Source organism: Musa acuminata, chromosome BXJ2-5, assembly GCF_036884655.1.
Source record: "Musa acuminata AAA Group cultivar baxijiao chromosome BXJ2-5, Cavendish_Baxijiao_AAA, whole genome shotgun sequence".
NCBI lineage: Eukaryota > Viridiplantae > Streptophyta > Magnoliopsida > Zingiberales > Musaceae > Musa > Musa acuminata.
Genome location: NC_088342.1, coordinates 9,921,684 through 9,938,355, shown reverse-complemented (window position 1 = coordinate 9,938,355; position 16,672 = coordinate 9,921,684). Strand labels below are relative to the sequence as shown.

Genomic DNA, 16,672 nt, shown 5'->3' with positions numbered 1-16,672 from the left:
ACACAGCAACAGCGCTATTGGGAGCCATGACAACTGCATCAACATTAATGCAAATGTAGAGCGGTGCCAATGCAGATGCAATACAGAGTGATGAAAGGATGACGATTTACATTAGGCCTGCGATGCATCCATCCATGGTACTAACTTCCTCTTGACTTGCCACAATCACTAGGTCACCTATGCCGCTTGCCACTCCCTCGACGCTGACTACCACGTCTTTGGCATAGGTCCGTGGCGGGTCCGCCATCTCTACGCTTCCTACAATTTCGATCCTACTATCTCCCCCTCGCACTCTATGTGGCCTCCTCTCGTCCTCTAGCTCTTGCCTCTCCACTTCCAAGTCCACAGTGACACCTCGGATGAAGAAGCCCACAAATCCTTAGCAAACGACCATAAAGTGACAATGCGGCGTGGTTGAGGAGAGGGTGGAGGCCGTCTTGTTAGGTTGGAGCCGGAGGATGGGGTTGCAGAGTGGATGGTGATGCGTGGAAGCGGTAGCTCATATAGTTGGCCTGCACTAGGAAACGACCGTAGCCCTGCCATTACAGGTGGCCCTCGTGGCCACATTGTAGTTTCTCTTCAAGCTCCGAGAGCAGGATGCAACAACGAAAAGGGGCAGTCGGGTGGCACTTTGGTGACTAGATGTGTGTTTCGGAGTACCTACAAGGCTGATCACCACCACTGCATCATGGATCGCCCGAGTCACCGAGAGCAAACCCATAGTGATAGGGCAGCGGTTGTTTCCTTGTGTGGGCCAACCACGTGGGCTGTCACTTCCACGCATCGCCATTCGCTCCGCAACCCCATCCTCTACCCCAACCTACCAGGATGGCCTCCACCCTCTCCTCAACCACCTTGTGCCACCGCTTTGTAGTCGTCTGCCAAGGATCTATAAGCTTCTTCGCCTGAGGCATCGCCATGTACTTGAGGTGGAGAGGCAAAAGCTAGAGGACGAGAAAGCCATGAAGTGCAAAAGGGAGATAATAGGATTGAGATCACAGGAAGCGTAGAGGAGGCAGACCTGTCGGAGACGTGACAACCAATGTCGACGGAGTGACAAGCAGCATATATGACCTAACGGATGTGGCAAGCCAAAAGGAAGTTAGCGTCGACAGTTGCCATGACCCTTAGCAACACCGTCGTCTAACACCACCAAAATCATAATTGATACATTAAAATTATTATTTTACTCATCGTTTTTATGCTTCCATCAGTAAGACCGATGACCTCCGGAGAAATAGAATTAATTTTTTTCACTTTCGTAACTATAAGAATCATAATATAATTTTTTTTAAGTTTAAAGATCGTAATATAAAAGAGATCTAAACTTTAAGGGTAATATCTAATTGGCCCGTGTATGGATTCCTTTTACCATCCAACACTACCTCTTACAGCATGTGTGCCTACTACATTAACTACGGCAGAATGTGATACCAAAGTATGCATAAGATTCGTTTTTTTTTTTTTTTGGATACTAATATGGACTAAGGCGCCTATGATTGAGCACACTACTAAGAGGCACGCGCGACACACATGACGGGATTTACATATCATCAGTCTCCTATTTCCGATAATATTGCTTCATTTTTATTTTCCCCCACACGAGAAATTATGAGACTCCTTCGCACCCAATACACAAATGAAACTGCTTATGTGCTGCTCTTAAACTAATAAATTACATGACATTCATATATCATCCGCCTAAATTTACAAATGACAGTCAATTGTAGCCGCTAAACATCTAGAAATCATTCATCTCCAAAAGTATGCATAACCTTTGACTCTGGAAAGAAAGACAAATAGTTCATAGAGAAGCTTATTTGCTGTAAACTGCTTCCGAATGAGCACTGTCAGAATATTATTACTGTACAGGCACTTACAAAATTCATTAAAGGATACAGAAACAAGAAATCTCGCACACAACCTCAAGAAAAGCAAACAAGCAATAAAGGATACATCCGGCGGTAGGGTACAAAAAGTAAACATACACAATTATAATTGACATGAGATGATAAGAACCTATATATGTGCCTTCCAGCTACTTTTCATACAAATCTACACACGATCCTCTGATCTATGAAGCAGAAACCATTCGTAATCTTTGGGCCTTAATGGTAATCACAAAATGCCTGGAACCGAAAGAAAAAGGATTGACGAGATAATAACCTTATGAAGATGCATCCCAAACCCAGGATTCTTCCTGGGTAACACTTCCCCTCCCCCACTACATCATCTCAGTACGTTGCCATAGGAGGCATTCCAAATGGCGGCATCGGGGGCATCCCCATACCAGCCATGGGTGGCGGAGGTGGATAAGGTCCACCCATGCCTGGACCTCCCATACCAGGCACTGGTGGAGCTGGCAACGCTAAGGGTAGCAACTGAGCATACATATTCTGCAAAAGGAAATCAATGTCATTGTTAGGCAACAGAAAGACACTTGAAAAAAAAAAAAAAAAAAAAGGATTGTTAAGAATGAATGCGTCCAACGTGCCTGCTGAGCAACCAAATCCTTCTCCTCATTTTCTTTTACTTTCACTTCATTTTGTGCTTCAATCTTGTCTTTAATAAGTTCATCAACTTTGCTTGTATACTCCCGAATAAACTACAGAGACGAAAACAGTGTGTCATCGATGCTGACATGGCTTCAAACGATGTGTATAGTCTTCGTGATTGGGAACACACCGCATGATACTATTGCAACCACAAGATAAAAAAAAGAAATCACCTGCAAGAGGTATGGGAAAGCAAAGTCCAGCATATTGTTCGTCCAGGCGAGTTCAACAGCAACATCAGGACGAATCAGGTCATAACAAATGAAGAGACATGAAGCAAAACATTCTTTCTTTCCCTGTCATAGCAAACCAAAAAAAAAATCAGTCATTATTTAAGCACAATTAAAGTGAATGGATTAGAGTGTACGATCTCATCCAAGCACAACCATAAGGAATGAGAATGCATGGAGATCTTGTTTAATTTTCTTAGTTACCTAAGATTAACATGATGACACTAATCCTTCCGAGAAAATAATAACACGAATTTTTATGATTCATATAATATCTAGATCTTGCTCTTATTACCCTAACGCTATCCACAAAAAGTGTTCATGATAAATAACTGATTCACATTAGAGTGAATGGTGAAATATGAATTTTAAAGAACCACTAAATGTGATGATCAATCAAGGATTTATGTTACATTGATCACAACTTATTGAACATAATTATTAAATAATATCAAGTGAAAGTAACTGTAATGAAAACTGGATCAGCTGATACACTGATTATTCTTGGTAGTTGGTACCCATGTATGCAACGCTTTAGTTGCTTTATATATAGCTGTTGCTACTAAAGCTGATCAACTTTGTATACCAGCTTAATTACACATGAGAACAGTATCCATTTACTTAGGTTCCCTGACTTCAGCCACACCAGTTTGATAACTTTAATCTAATCACAGGAAGTTAATCTTAAATGCCTTGTATGCATATGTTCAAAATGTAATTTTATTTTGCATTATAGTGTGCTTCCATATATTGTATCTGATAGCTTAAAACTAGAAGGCACCTTCTAAAGATGATATTATTTAAAGAGATTTCCTTTCTTACCCACTTAGGCATTGGTCAACTCATTGAACCCAATTATGAAAACAGTCCCCACTTTGAGCAAGTAATACAACCATTCTACTAGAAGAACAAACTCTTGCCACTTGTATAGAATTGACAAGGACAAAGCAATAGGCATGATGCACGGGGCTCAGACAATTCAGGCCATGTGGTGTCAAACAGATGCAATTATCCACTTCAAAGCAGACAGATAGGATGTTTCCATGACTCTTAATCCTTGACAACAAAGTTGCAAAGAAGCAAATGTATGGTGCCAAGCATCAAATGGTGACAAAAAGAACCACTTTTTTCTCTAATCACATGCAAAACCGTTGGTATAAACTGTATCTATCATTATGTGAAGTAACATTACTATTCTAATCTATGACTACAGTAAAAGAGGGTTCCTTACAATTAAAAATTTAAATCAAAAGGTAGAACATGACAAAAAGATTAAGGAACAAATTTTGATGGCTGCATTTGACCACGTCACCAAAATGAAAAAGGAAAAGCATTTCTTCAATGACTTACCAGGAACACACAACAATTAAAATTAGCACCACTCCAAAGGTAGTCTACAGTTAACAAATTTTTTACCTGCTCAATAAAATAAACAAGCAGCTCTTCAGAAAGTTCACGGTCACCAGACTGTGAACATGTCTCCATTGCATCTTTGTATAGGTTGTCCTTCTTAGACAGTGCAATGGATTGCTTCCATCTTCCTGCTTTCTTGTAGATATATGCAGCAATACGCCTCATTTCAAGAAGCTCATGCTTTTCAATCTAATTCATACAAGACTCATCAGGACTCAGGATTAAACTATAATATTGTAGTTTGAAATAAACAAGTCAAAAAAATTTACCCTCTGTGCAAGGCCTATCTGATCAAAGTTGTCATGCATATCAACTGATTCCCGTAACCTGTCATAATCCTCCTCCTCGACATAAATTTTGTTTAGTGCCTCATTAACAGCAGCTACATTGTTACTCTGAACTGCAACCATGTACGGCTTCACAAGATGCAAATGACCAGCCTGGTACATGCAAGGACTGATTATCTAAATAGCCTTACTCTACACCAACAGTAGTTATACCTTAACTACAAAAAGTGAAATTAAAAAGGCAAAATACGATGGCATGAGTACAGGTCAACACCTTCCGCATTATATCTACTACACGAGTGTGGTCCACACGAAGGGCGAGGACATGCAAAAGATCATTAATTAGATCAGGATGTTCTTGCAGGTAGAAATGCACTGCTTTGTAATAGAGCTCAACATTTGCTACTTTGACGACAACATCTTTAAACTGCATGTGATCCCATGCATCCGGAGAATGGTTCATTATAGTCGTGGCAGCATTGTCAAACTCATCATACTGAATATACAGATAGGTTAGCTCCTTCCAATGTTGCTGCTCATCACACACACGGATAAGTTTGGGAATGTTAAGCTGAGTTGAGAAAAGTTTAATGTGTTCCATAAGTTTATCTGGTCGATATCTGGCATACAGGACTCCCAACTCTGTAAAAATACCCATGTGAACACGTTCCAATCCAAGGCCACTTTCCATGAGGGAGATTAACTCATTAAAGCAACCCCTGTTCTGATAATAATCACTGACCTCTTCCAAGTCATCAACCTGAGATGTAAAATTGTGCGATCAGTATCCAGTTTAAAGAGGAGATAAGATCCACTAGATGACCTAGTGGTGACATCAAAAAAGAAAGTAGATAGAGAAAATGTTTATATTACATATTGATATTACCTGGATAATGATATTTAGACCACAAATTTGTGCTAAGCGGAATTCCTCAGCATCAACACAAGCAAAACAAACTTCCTTCCATGTCTTTGAGCTATTTGCTTTTCGAGCTGCATCCACTGCACCCTGGAACTGTCTGAGCTTGACCAGTGTACTAGCCAGCTTTGCCCAGTTGGAAATGAAAGTAAATATGATCTTCGCAGCTTCATACAGGGCATCATCAAACAAGCGATCACCAACATTTTGGAGATTAGCAACATTGGGCATAAGAATGAATTCCTCAATTTCACCCAGCCTATCAATCTTTGCATATGCATATATGAGTTCGCCATCCACCTTTGGTTCTTTGATCTTTTGCCTCACCATCAGTAAGTACTTCACCAAGTCATGGTAAATGTTTGCATCCTCAGCAGCCCGAATAACATCTAGGAATTGGGTAGCATCATCTGCACGAATGAATGACTCTACTGCATCACTCACTAAACCTTCACGTAACTGAGCTTTGGCTACCTGACTCCACACATCATCTTCTTCTACACGGAATGCAAATTCTACAGCTCGCTCTATGCTTTGAATGTTGTCCAGGAGGACATTGACTGCCTGCACATTTAAGTTGAATTTCTTAAAGATGGCAAAAGCTTCCTCATACAGTTGAGCTTCAACAGCCACCTCACCCACTGCAGGGCCATCAAAGTTGTCCAATCTATTCACATAATCCATAACCCTAGATGGATCTGCTTTGATGGCAGTTAAAATCAGAAGGTTTTGCAGATTAAAATTCCCACTAAAGGCTGAATTCTGGAGCACAATCTTTTCAAGTAATTCAATCAGTTCATGTGGAAGATCAGCAGTCATGAAAGCTTTAACAGCTGCAGAGACTTGCTCTGGGCTCTTACTTTCGGGCAGTGCAGTAGAAACAACCTGATCAATGAGTTGCCTTCTGTAATCATTTTCAGGAACAAGAACTTTCTCCCACAGATCAGCATCCATTCTTTCGACGACATATCTGTCATTAAAATTATATACCAAATAATTTAAGTGGACCACAGAGACAAAACAAGAGAGACATTTCTAAAATAACTTGAAAGAAAAAAGAGATGTACCTGGCTTGCAACTTGAACAGCGAATTTTTATTAGTGACATTTATAAGTTCATCATCACATTGACCTCGTCTATATGCGACAACTGCAAGTGTGGGATCCCGTTTTTCACAATATTTGCCCACAACACGTGAATCATAGTATGGATTTGTTGTCAGAAAATGCTCCGGATTGTTATTGCTGTCAATGATGATCATTCCTAAAGCATTGTGAACATGCACATCTTGGCTCCCTTCACTCACGAGATGCTCCAGAAATTGTGTGAGTAGTCGCAGACGGTTCCTATTAGTCCATAGAACATAACCGAAGATATTAGTTGAGAAAGGTTGTTTTAACAAGTACTAGCTAGAGTGGGGGATGTCACAAACCTCTTCTCACATTCAGCCACAAGAGGCTCGACTGGAAGGAGAGAACGAACGGAAAGAATCAGACCCTTTATAAAATCTTCCGGACACTCATCATCTAGCAGCTGTCCTACTACCATAGGTGCATTGCCTGGGTTCACCTATCATAAGAACAAAAAAAAACAAAAAAAAATTGTGAAGTTACTCTATAAGATCTGATAGTTCTAATGAACTAGTCATGAATACAGCAATCTTAAAGCCCTATGTTTCTATATAATAAATATAAACAGTATTGTAAAAATTTAAAATGGCATAAAGGGAAATTTATCTTACTTTCTGGACATAACCTTCAATATATCGGAGCATATTGTTTGTGTACAAAAAGTGAGTTAAATCAGGAACAAAACCAAAACGGTCGCAAACATTTATCAAAGGCCTTGCATCAGGAAGTTTGGCTTCCATCAGGAAATTCTTTGTTTTCTCTGGATCATAGAAGTTGGATTCTCTTGTTACACGTTCAACTTCTTTAATTTGACCAGTTTTGGCTGCTGCCTCAATATATTTAAAGTGTATATCTGGATCTTCACTGTTTCAAATGTATAAGAAAAAATGAAAAAAAAAAAAACATCCTTGTCATAATTGCAAACCTCTCACCCAGAAGAAATTGCATGTCAAACAAGTACCTGGAACTCAAGTATGATCCCAAGAAGAAGTAAAGACCTTCATAAGACTTGAATTGCTCAAATAGCTGTATACAAGCATCCACACCTAACTGCTCAGAATATTCTTTGGCAGTCTGACAAAGCATAAGATTGTATTAAGCTGATATTAGTTAAGTGATACAGAGTATCTTATAGTGAAAAAAAAACCAAAAGAAGTTATACCTGTACAATTATTTGAAGATTGCCTCTCAGATTCACAAGCAAAAGGTCCTTCATGCATTCTAAAGCCCACTCACTAGAAAGAGTACCAAAGAACTCCACAAGTGCCTGGAGGACAGGTAGATCTAATCTATTACCAAAATAGTTATCCAATTAAAATATCTAACAAAGGATAGCACACCTGTGGTTCAATGGCATGTGTGTTCACTATCACACGCTTAATATCAGGCAACTCTGTGTAATGCTGAGGCACAAACAGGAATGGTTCAATAAACTGCAATAGAAAAAAATCAGTTCAAGATAAGTACTGAGAAACATTCACCTGAAGGGCTCGTATATAAAGGCCAGCCTTTTCACACAGCTGAGCTATCCGAGGACGATCATAATGACTAAACATTCCATTAGCCAATATAGCATCTGCAACATTAGGATATGTCACCAAATTGATCTCCAGAACCTGCAACCCTGACAAGGATTAAAATGATAACTAAGATGAATGCTGAGAACACTAAACAAACATAAGCAGAAAGCATCACCTTAGTTTGAAGAAAGGCATGCTCAGGTAAATTGGGCTTCAAAACATCTAACAGAAAAGCTGTCGCCTCCCGGATCATATTTCTCTGCTCAAAAAAGGCCATTACCAAGAAAAAAATAACTTCACCATCTGCCAAATTAGATAAAAGGAGTAGATCAAGCGAAATATGGTGTGCTAGCACTTCCAAACAAAGACACTGGTCCAAAAGTATCCTTTAAAGAATGAGACTCAGCACATGACAAATTAAATAAACCTGGAGAAAAAGATCAGTAATTGTATTGTAATCCACCGGACAGCCACCCTCCATTTGGGACATCATGAGAGAAAAATTAACTGCTCCCTACCATGCAAAAAAATTACTGATTCAACAACTATAAATGGAAATCTAGACAAGAATGAATGAAATAAGTGAGAAAAGAGATGGAGCATGTAAATTATAGAACATCTCCCATAACAATTTATCTATTTCTTCAATTACCAGAACCATTTAATTAGTCCAAAGAACAGAATCTTACCTGAGGATCTGATCTTAAAATTGTTTGCAGAAGGAAAAGGTAATCTGGTGTGTATCCCACCTGCATTCAGTGACATGCTTGTTAACGTATGATCCATAATTTTTGGTTGACCTTACTACAGAAGCCTTTTGTAGCATGGAAATAAAGATTCATTAACCCCTTAGACATGTTCTGTGGTTTGCACTTTACAGGTGCATGAACTCTGATGCATGTGGCTACATATGTGTTATAACATTTGATCCTCATATGAATGAACATATATTCCACAAAACAAAAGAAAATTTGAGTTGGTGCTTGATTTGACATTTCACAAATCAATTAGCAATAAGTACCTGCTTCGAATAAATAAGTATCTTGTCAAACTCTCTTCGTTCAGCAAAAGCAGCAACAACTTTTGGAGTACACCTGGCTTTTATATAGATTTTCAATGCTAGATCATTGTCCACAGTCTACAGGTGGAACAGCAATCAAAGATGAAAAAAGGCGAATAAGTTGCGTCCTATTTTCTGTAGTAACTAATCAGTAACAAAAAAATTGTAATTACAGGATCTCCAGTAAGGTTCTTTTATAGAAGTCAAAAACCCACCTTCACAAGATCCCCAAGTTCTTCACTACACTCAAGCTTGTCTTCAGCCAACCAATTTTCCAATAGATTCTTTTTGTTCTGATTTACAACAAGGCGAGATAACTCCAAAGACTCAAAAGCATTAAGTTTTCCTCTTGTTAACAATGTTCCAAAGTACTGTAAAAGAGGTGGTGTCTGTCCAGATTGCACAGGAACACTCTGCACAAAGTGTATAAAGACACTTAGTAAAAGGTGCACCAATCCTCAAGCTATGAACATTTGAAAATCGGATTTGAGTGAATGTATAACTTTTCCTGTCGCAGGTTTCTACAACCAGAAATGTAAAGAAATGGACAGATTACTACAAGTTAACATTAAATGCAGTTAAAATTTATCATAAATTTTACTAAAATTTCAAAGACAACAGTCAGTGTATTCACGCTCTATAATGCTATATATCAGAGCAGAAGTGAAAGAACAGAAGAACAGGAAGCAAGTACTTGAAACTTCGCCACAGTCTCTGGAGTTCTCAGGATGCCTTTTGGAGATTCAGCAGCCAATTCAGCAGCTTCCTTGTATTTTGTCTGAGAAAACAATTCATGGAACCTTTGCACAACCTGATGGAACAGAAAAAGCTAATCAGGAATGCATTCACATCAATCCTAGGTGCTCTAGGACCTGGCTGCAACTTCAACCAATAAAGGAAAGTCTCTGTAATAGGCCACTTTACTAGCAATTCCTCTAGTCCCTATATTGGTATAGCATAGTTTAAAATAAAATTATTTACTATTAATATTTGTATTCTAAAAAATCTATATGTGTCCTTTAGTAAATTTGATGGGATAACAATATCAACTCTCTCTCAGAATTCCTACATATAAGTAAGCTTATATTGCCAGCAGGCACGGTTGATTGTTATTTTCTTTAGTTCCAATTTTAGTTCTCTCTTTCTTCCTCTATTGTTCTAATGGAGGCACTACTCTCCCTCCCCAAGGAAACACATCCTATCAACAGCATGTGTCTAACAAGTAATCCATGACTAAGATTTTTTTTTTTCATTCTAAAAAAAATTATTTCAGAAATGGAAACTTATGGTCTACCAAATTTTCTGCCCCTGGAAGATTTCCTCTTTTAGCAAGGCTAACAGCAAGCTCCAGATTGTTCAACTGCAACAAGCACCACATATTAGAGATACTTCAATGCATTCCATATATGATCCAACTAAAAAAATACTGATGTGCTTACTTGACCACTGACAAATGGCACAATGGTTGCTTCATTAACAGTAGCCAACAAAACCTGCCCTCTCCTATTGATAGCATAAAATCCACCAACTGTTGAAGCCTCTGAGGTCAAGAATATAGGATCTGGACTAATTCGATTTCTGTAAACTGCTGTTGCTGTTTCAAGATCGTAAACAAACAACAGACCGAGCTTCGTGATCACATATATTAAACTGTACTTTTGTGAGATCTGAAAAAAAAACACATGCTTAGGCTGATGGCAGGTTAAAGACATCTTATGGAGACTACAAAGGTAGAGTTCTATTCATTACCTGCATTGCCACTGGGAAGTCATCAGCAAAATCTGGTGGAAAAAATAAATCTGCTTGTTTCTTAGTGAAGCCTGGTTTACCTGGAAAAAGGAAATCAAACCTTCAGAACAAAGGCTAAAGCTAACAAAAAGAGAACAGAAGAAAATAAGAACATATCATTCAAAAGAAACTAATAAGTGCATTTCAATTAAGTTCATGAATTTGCACCAAAGTGATTACTTGCTAACTGAACAAGAAACACAAAAAAGGTTAGGAAAGGCAGGGATCTAATTTTAACTTTTATAAAGCCCGTGACGAAAGTCTTACGGCTTTGTTGTTGTTGTATAAAGCCCATGAAGAAGGTCTTCTATTTAGGATAAAAGGATACATCTGGTCATTTGGAATACTATTTTCATGGTAGCATCCTTCCAAATATTAGAGAATGTTACTTCTTAATTCCACAGACATTAGGTTTGCAAGAAAATTCATCTCATAAATGACTCCTCACCATCCCAAGATAAACTCTTTACCTTTTCCAATTTCTTTTCAGGAATGTGGCAATGAAAAAAAATATATTTTTTTGATACTAGTAAGAAGGATTGCAGATAACCATAGGTCATTTTGTGAAAAATAACTGTCCTCTGAAAGAGTTTGTACAGAATTCTAAGCAATCAAACATATAGTTAATAGGGAAACTGAAAATAGAAACACTGCATTATCTAAATAGCAATTTCCAAATTCAAGAGAAACATATTCAGAATTTTATACAACCTGGTTGGGCTCCGAGTTCAATCACATGCAACTTAGAGGCAATCTGTCCAGCATTAGTGGTCTTCGAGGCAAAACAAACAAGAGTAGAGGGGTTTTCTTTTCCAGCAGCCTGTTAGTGACATAAGAGGTAGGTTCAAATGGAATATCATAAAAAGATACACTAGAACATGCAAGCGCATTAAAGAAAGGAACGAATTTAATAATCAGACCTTAAATGATGCAAAAGATGCAGCATGTGCTTCAAGTGCCTGGCTGCGCTGCTGTTCCACTGAAAAAAGCTGCATATGTCCTTTCACCAGTTGGGGTCTCTGCAGCCAAGATTGCATGGGATAATGAGACACAAGATTGAAATTACTGCACTTAGTAGAGCAACCAAAGCACATAAAAACAAAGAAAAGAATTGGATGTCAAAGTAGGAAGAAAAGGTTATGGAAGGAAGCAGAAGAAGTGAAAACAGCATAAAGGCAAAATTACGGGTCAATGTCTGATAGAAAAAATTATAGCAGAATAAAAAGAATATGGCATGTAGCTTTCCAGATTCAAGCAAGAATATATTAAGAAGCCTATACCATCCACATATCAGAAGATACCAATAAATTGAATGGCCAGTGTAGTTCTTTTAGCTGACTCGTGGCTTGTCTATGTCATACAAATTACAAACCACAATTCAGTACATATTACCACTGAATGTCTAATAAAATCCAGAATTTTGATAGAGAAGATATTAGATTTTGATCAGCCCAAGCTTCTATTTCACGCAAAATGTCAAAATTCTATAATTACTTGACCAAAATTGTCAAAATTCATCAAAGTCATGACCTACCTTTGTGATAATTACAAACAGCAAAAGATAACATTGACAAAAGGAAACTTTTAACAAATTTAATTCAGCTTAATCAGATGTAACCTCAGGAGCTCCAGGTGCAATTCCAATGAGAACAAGCCATTTTTCTGAAGGGTCACAACGATAATTGATGATTTGATTGTTTGTTAAATTAGCTGCCCTATCGAACATCTTGACAGGCTCACCTTCACCTGAATATGAAGAAAAATAATATTAGATTGCATAACTCACCACAAAACAACACTGGATAACTAATTTGGTTCATTGGAATGATTCATTCTGCAGATGAGGTTTACCTTCTATTGACCAATGATAGACCGAAGTTTGTGTAACTATTCCCAACATTTTCAGGTTAATCCATTTCCAGAAGACAACCTGCAGGTGCTCAAATTGAATAAAGAGTTCAGCCCCCCAAAAATTAGAAACCAAAAGAAATAGAGAAAGGTAGCCAGGGTAAAAAAAGAGCATTTATATTCATTGTAGTTTTACCTGCTCAGGCATCTGGTGAGATTTTATTTTAGTCTTCTGATCAATATTGAAAATCTGAAGATGATCCTGTGTGGATCCCTGTAATTGTGCTGCAAAGCCCCAAAGGTAATCTAAGTTTACAATTTAAAACAGAGTCGACAGTATGACAGTAAAAATCTCAAAGAGCCTCTAATAACCAAAAGTAAGTGTTGCATTTGCTTACACCAAAAGTCTACTAAAAACCCCAAAAGACATATTTCCATTTACCGAGACCCTAGTGGCCAATGTAAAGAAGAATTAGTTTTCTCCTTCTGTCACCTAATTGGACTAGCAATCAAGTAGTTGCTTGCATAACAACAGATCACTGTAATGACAATTTTAATCTGCATACCAGAAAATTTTGATCTACATTTGATGATGTGTTGGGAGGTCAAAGAGCACAGAGCTACAAAAAGTTTGTTACTACTCTGCTTATTCTTGTCTCTCTTTTTTTCACCTCTTGTTTCTTAGATGAAAACTTCACCAATTGCTTCATGGTCACATAAAACAAAAATCCTGTGGATTATTCGTTATAGTCAAAATGATGCACTGGAAAAAAAAGAATTCCCCCTTTTGTTAGGACAAACTGTGTACAAGCCCAAAGATCAAAAGCCAAAAAGTCCTTAAATAAGATAGAATATCAGTACCTAATACTTTTGAAAATAAATATTAGATCTTTTAAATCAGTAAAATTACAGCACGACCAATATTATAACAAGGATTTAAAACCAATCCTTTCCTGATGTTGGTCCAACTTTGGAAATGGTATGGTGCCTTGGTACTAAACAACAGTGTACACCGCCATACTGTTGAAAAGATAAAACTAAAGAACATTCCAATGTCATTTTAATTCAGTATGGTCGGAATACTGCACACTAGTATGCAGTTGGCCAGGAAATACTGGTCAGTATATTTGGTGCAGGCTGTATAGTGGAATTATGTGTTTAAAAAGATGAACAACGTAATGGTCCTCTCAATAGAAGTCTATCTGGACAGGCGCTTGGCAATATGCTCTCCTTAAGGAGGTGACCAAACAGCACAAGCCACCTCGAACCTTCTCAAGCAGGTTTAGTGAATTGGAAAACGGGTCAGATAAACATTTTCAGCGCCAAAAGTAGATTATCTTAGGTCATGGCCTCTACAATTTTTCCTGGATCCCATTCTGCACCAAAGCTGAAACACAAGAAAACAGGGAATCACAAACAAAAAAGAAAGAGGGTCACTCCATTAGCAAAAAGAGTTTTCCTATGCCAATAGCAAATGGAGGTGTAAAACCATAAGTTAGTTAGGACTAGGTTTTCTTGCCTTTTTCATGCGTTACCGATTCAAACTGCTTTTAATCTAGATTAAGTATGATTAGTGAAATTTTGATGTCTTAATTGGTTTCCTTATTTAAGGTCATCGGTACACTAAGATTCGGGAAATCGATGGATTTTTCTTCAATATATCGAATGGTTTGGTATTTTGGATTGACTCAGGGAGATTAGATGTTTTCTTGGTTTCATAGACATAAATATGTCATATCACAATTAATGGAGCTACGATTGTAGATCATTTGTTATCCAAAAGCATAGCAGACATCAGTAGACGAAACAACCTATAATTAGATAGTGTGCACCAATTCTACACCCAAGCAAATCCAACATACACAATGACATGCATTAAGTAAAAGATTTAAGCTTATGAAAATAAATGGATACAGTCGAAGCTGCGGGAACACATCAGAGCTACAGTATATAATTAACTAAGTACATGATGTTGGGTCCAGCCCATAGGTGGGCTTGGACTGGACGATTTGGGCATTGAACCCAAATCTGATCTATTAAAAAAAAGGAAAAGGTAGAAAAGGGAAGTGGAGACATGCGCGAAGTGAGAGATGTGCGAATGAATTGTGGAAACAGTGGCGGTGCAAAAAAAGAACAGAGAGAGGAGGGAGAAAGCTAAGGTTTGGAGGCTTTTACTAGACGATCAAGTGACAAAACTTCATCGGTTTTAGCCAAAATTTTGTGTAGAGAATCCTTGCAACAAGCTCTACAATCCTAACGGTGCCGATCTACGATTTGTCCTCTCTAAGGTACTTTTCTTATATATCCATTTGGTGAGATCTAAACTTTTTCTTTGATAAAATCCATTTATGGTGATAATGATTTGTTATTATTGAACCAAGATATGTGTTCTTGATATTATTGTGATCCTCTAGTTATTATAAAGAAAACTTATTGAAAACCTATTATCATTATTGGTGATAGTGGAGATTTGAAATGGACAATGGTCCCATGATTTTTTCCGGCGTTAAGTTTTTCACGTAAAAATTTGGTGTCTCACTTTGTGATTAATTCATTATTCTACTGTTTATACTGCTCTAGTTTTTTTTTTTTGTAACAAATTAGTATTTTGGTGAGGAGCCCAATTTGATACACAAAGAAAAATTTATTCTGCTACAATAGTTTTTCCATAGTAGTGGAAGAGAAAATGATCAAATCAAATTATAGATAAAAATACGAAGCTAGCAGAAAATCAGGCAAATAGCAGCAACCGTATGACACTACACCCGAAATATCTTAAACAAGAAGGAGATCATTTAAAAAAACAAAAACCTTTCAGAGCGAGGATCTTGGCATTGGGATTCATCAAAGCCGAGTCTGCCGTGATCGGCCTCCTCAACGGCTGCATGGGCATGCTCATGTCGATGATAACCAAGCTGTTCTGCGGAGCCGTCTCTCTGACGCATATGTACTTGTCCGATTCCATGGTCACATGCGTAAAGGTGACGAACTGAGGGTTGATTCCGAGACTGGGGAGCTGACATCAAAATGAAACACCCATCAGAGAGAACGATACGGATCAAAGCAGATCCAAGAACTTCCTTGAGAAGGGCACGTCGAGTAGCATAATTCAGCATCGACATGTTCCAGAAGACTGAATCATGACTAAATCAAAATCAAGAAACCGGCCAAACCCAAACTTGAGTATAACAATCCGAGTGAAGAAGATATGCGAAGGGGAGGAATCGGAAGAGGGGTGGGGCTCAGTTTACCCACCGTGAGGACTTCCCGCATGGCGATGGGAGCGTTGGCCGAAGCCATGGTGATCGGGTCGGGGGCTTCAGGCGAAGACCGAAAGAACCCTCGCGGGCACTCCTCCGGAGCAAAAGCGAAAACGATGAGCGAGGAGGAGGAGGAGGTGACGGCAAGAAAAGTAATTTCGATCAATAAAGCACTGCTTAAAATGGTGAAGAAAATAAATTAAAAGAAAGGAAAAGACACGAAGGCGAAGACTAAGGCGACGACGAATGCATCGGATTTATTAGAAATGGAATTGTCAAGCTTGGAGCGGAAGCGACTTTTGAATCCATCATGACGACCGCACGAATCGACCAGAGCGAGCGAGCGAGCGAGCGGTCCTGATTTCATCTTGCGATCGCGACTATGACGGAGTGTCCTGCAATTGTGATGCGACGTCGTCGTGAGGGAGTTGGGAGCGCGGCTCAGACAGGGACCAGCAAGACGCCTCCCTTGGCTTCTACCAAAAGCTACCCATAAATTTCATCATATTCATCGTTCAACTGCGATGCTTTTGATTCATGTTACTTAATTGACCGGAGAGTCACGGACATCGAAGGGAATCCCGACGCCTGTCATCGCTGGCGGAGGATGCGAATGACGGAGCATTCATTGGGTCCCATGGCTGAGCCGTGGACCCCATCCG

The 16,672-nt window shown here is 38.6% G+C and overlaps 1 protein-coding gene across 1 annotated transcript; it reads right to left on the bottom strand.

Moving 5' to 3' along the window:
* Positions 1 to 1,784: 1,784 nt before the first annotated feature.
* On the bottom strand, positions 1,785 to 16,605 carry LOC103984922 (clathrin heavy chain 1). The gene is made up of 30 exons (XM_009402499.3): positions 16,006 to 16,605; positions 15,562 to 15,766; positions 12,947 to 13,035; positions 12,754 to 12,832; positions 12,521 to 12,648; positions 11,823 to 11,921; positions 11,614 to 11,722; positions 10,864 to 10,943; positions 10,554 to 10,781; positions 10,409 to 10,474; positions 9,809 to 9,925; positions 9,330 to 9,527; positions 9,076 to 9,192; positions 8,744 to 8,803; positions 8,482 to 8,568; positions 8,230 to 8,313; positions 8,016 to 8,150; positions 7,875 to 7,937; positions 7,697 to 7,801; positions 7,496 to 7,608; positions 7,146 to 7,398; positions 6,837 to 6,973; positions 6,472 to 6,750; positions 5,372 to 6,374; positions 4,760 to 5,245; positions 4,468 to 4,638; positions 4,202 to 4,387; positions 2,729 to 2,851; positions 2,495 to 2,605; positions 1,785 to 2,396 (listed from the first exon to the last, which is right to left on the bottom strand). The coding sequence occupies exons 1-30, from the start codon at positions 16,048 to 16,050 to the stop codon at positions 2,235 to 2,237; spliced, it is 5,118 nt and encodes a 1,705-aa protein (XP_009400774.2). The 5' UTR covers positions 16,051 to 16,605; the 3' UTR covers positions 1,785 to 2,234.
* Positions 16,606 to 16,672: the final 67 nt, after the last annotated feature.

Bases quoted from the DNA above. Each gene is read 5' to 3' on its own strand.
- LOC103984922 (XM_009402499.3), bottom strand. From the start codon at position 16,050: ATGGCTTCGGCCAACGCTCCCATCGCCATGCGGGAAGTCCTCACG. The intron at 12,833-12,946 runs GTAAAACTACAA...GAGCACCTGCAG, and splicing joins CTCACCAGATGCCTGAGCAG to GTTGTCTTCTGGAAATGGAT. The intron at 9,528-9,808 runs GTACTTGCTTCC...CACTTTGTGCAG, and splicing joins AGACTGTGGCGAAGTTTCAA to AGTGTTCCTGTGCAATCTGG.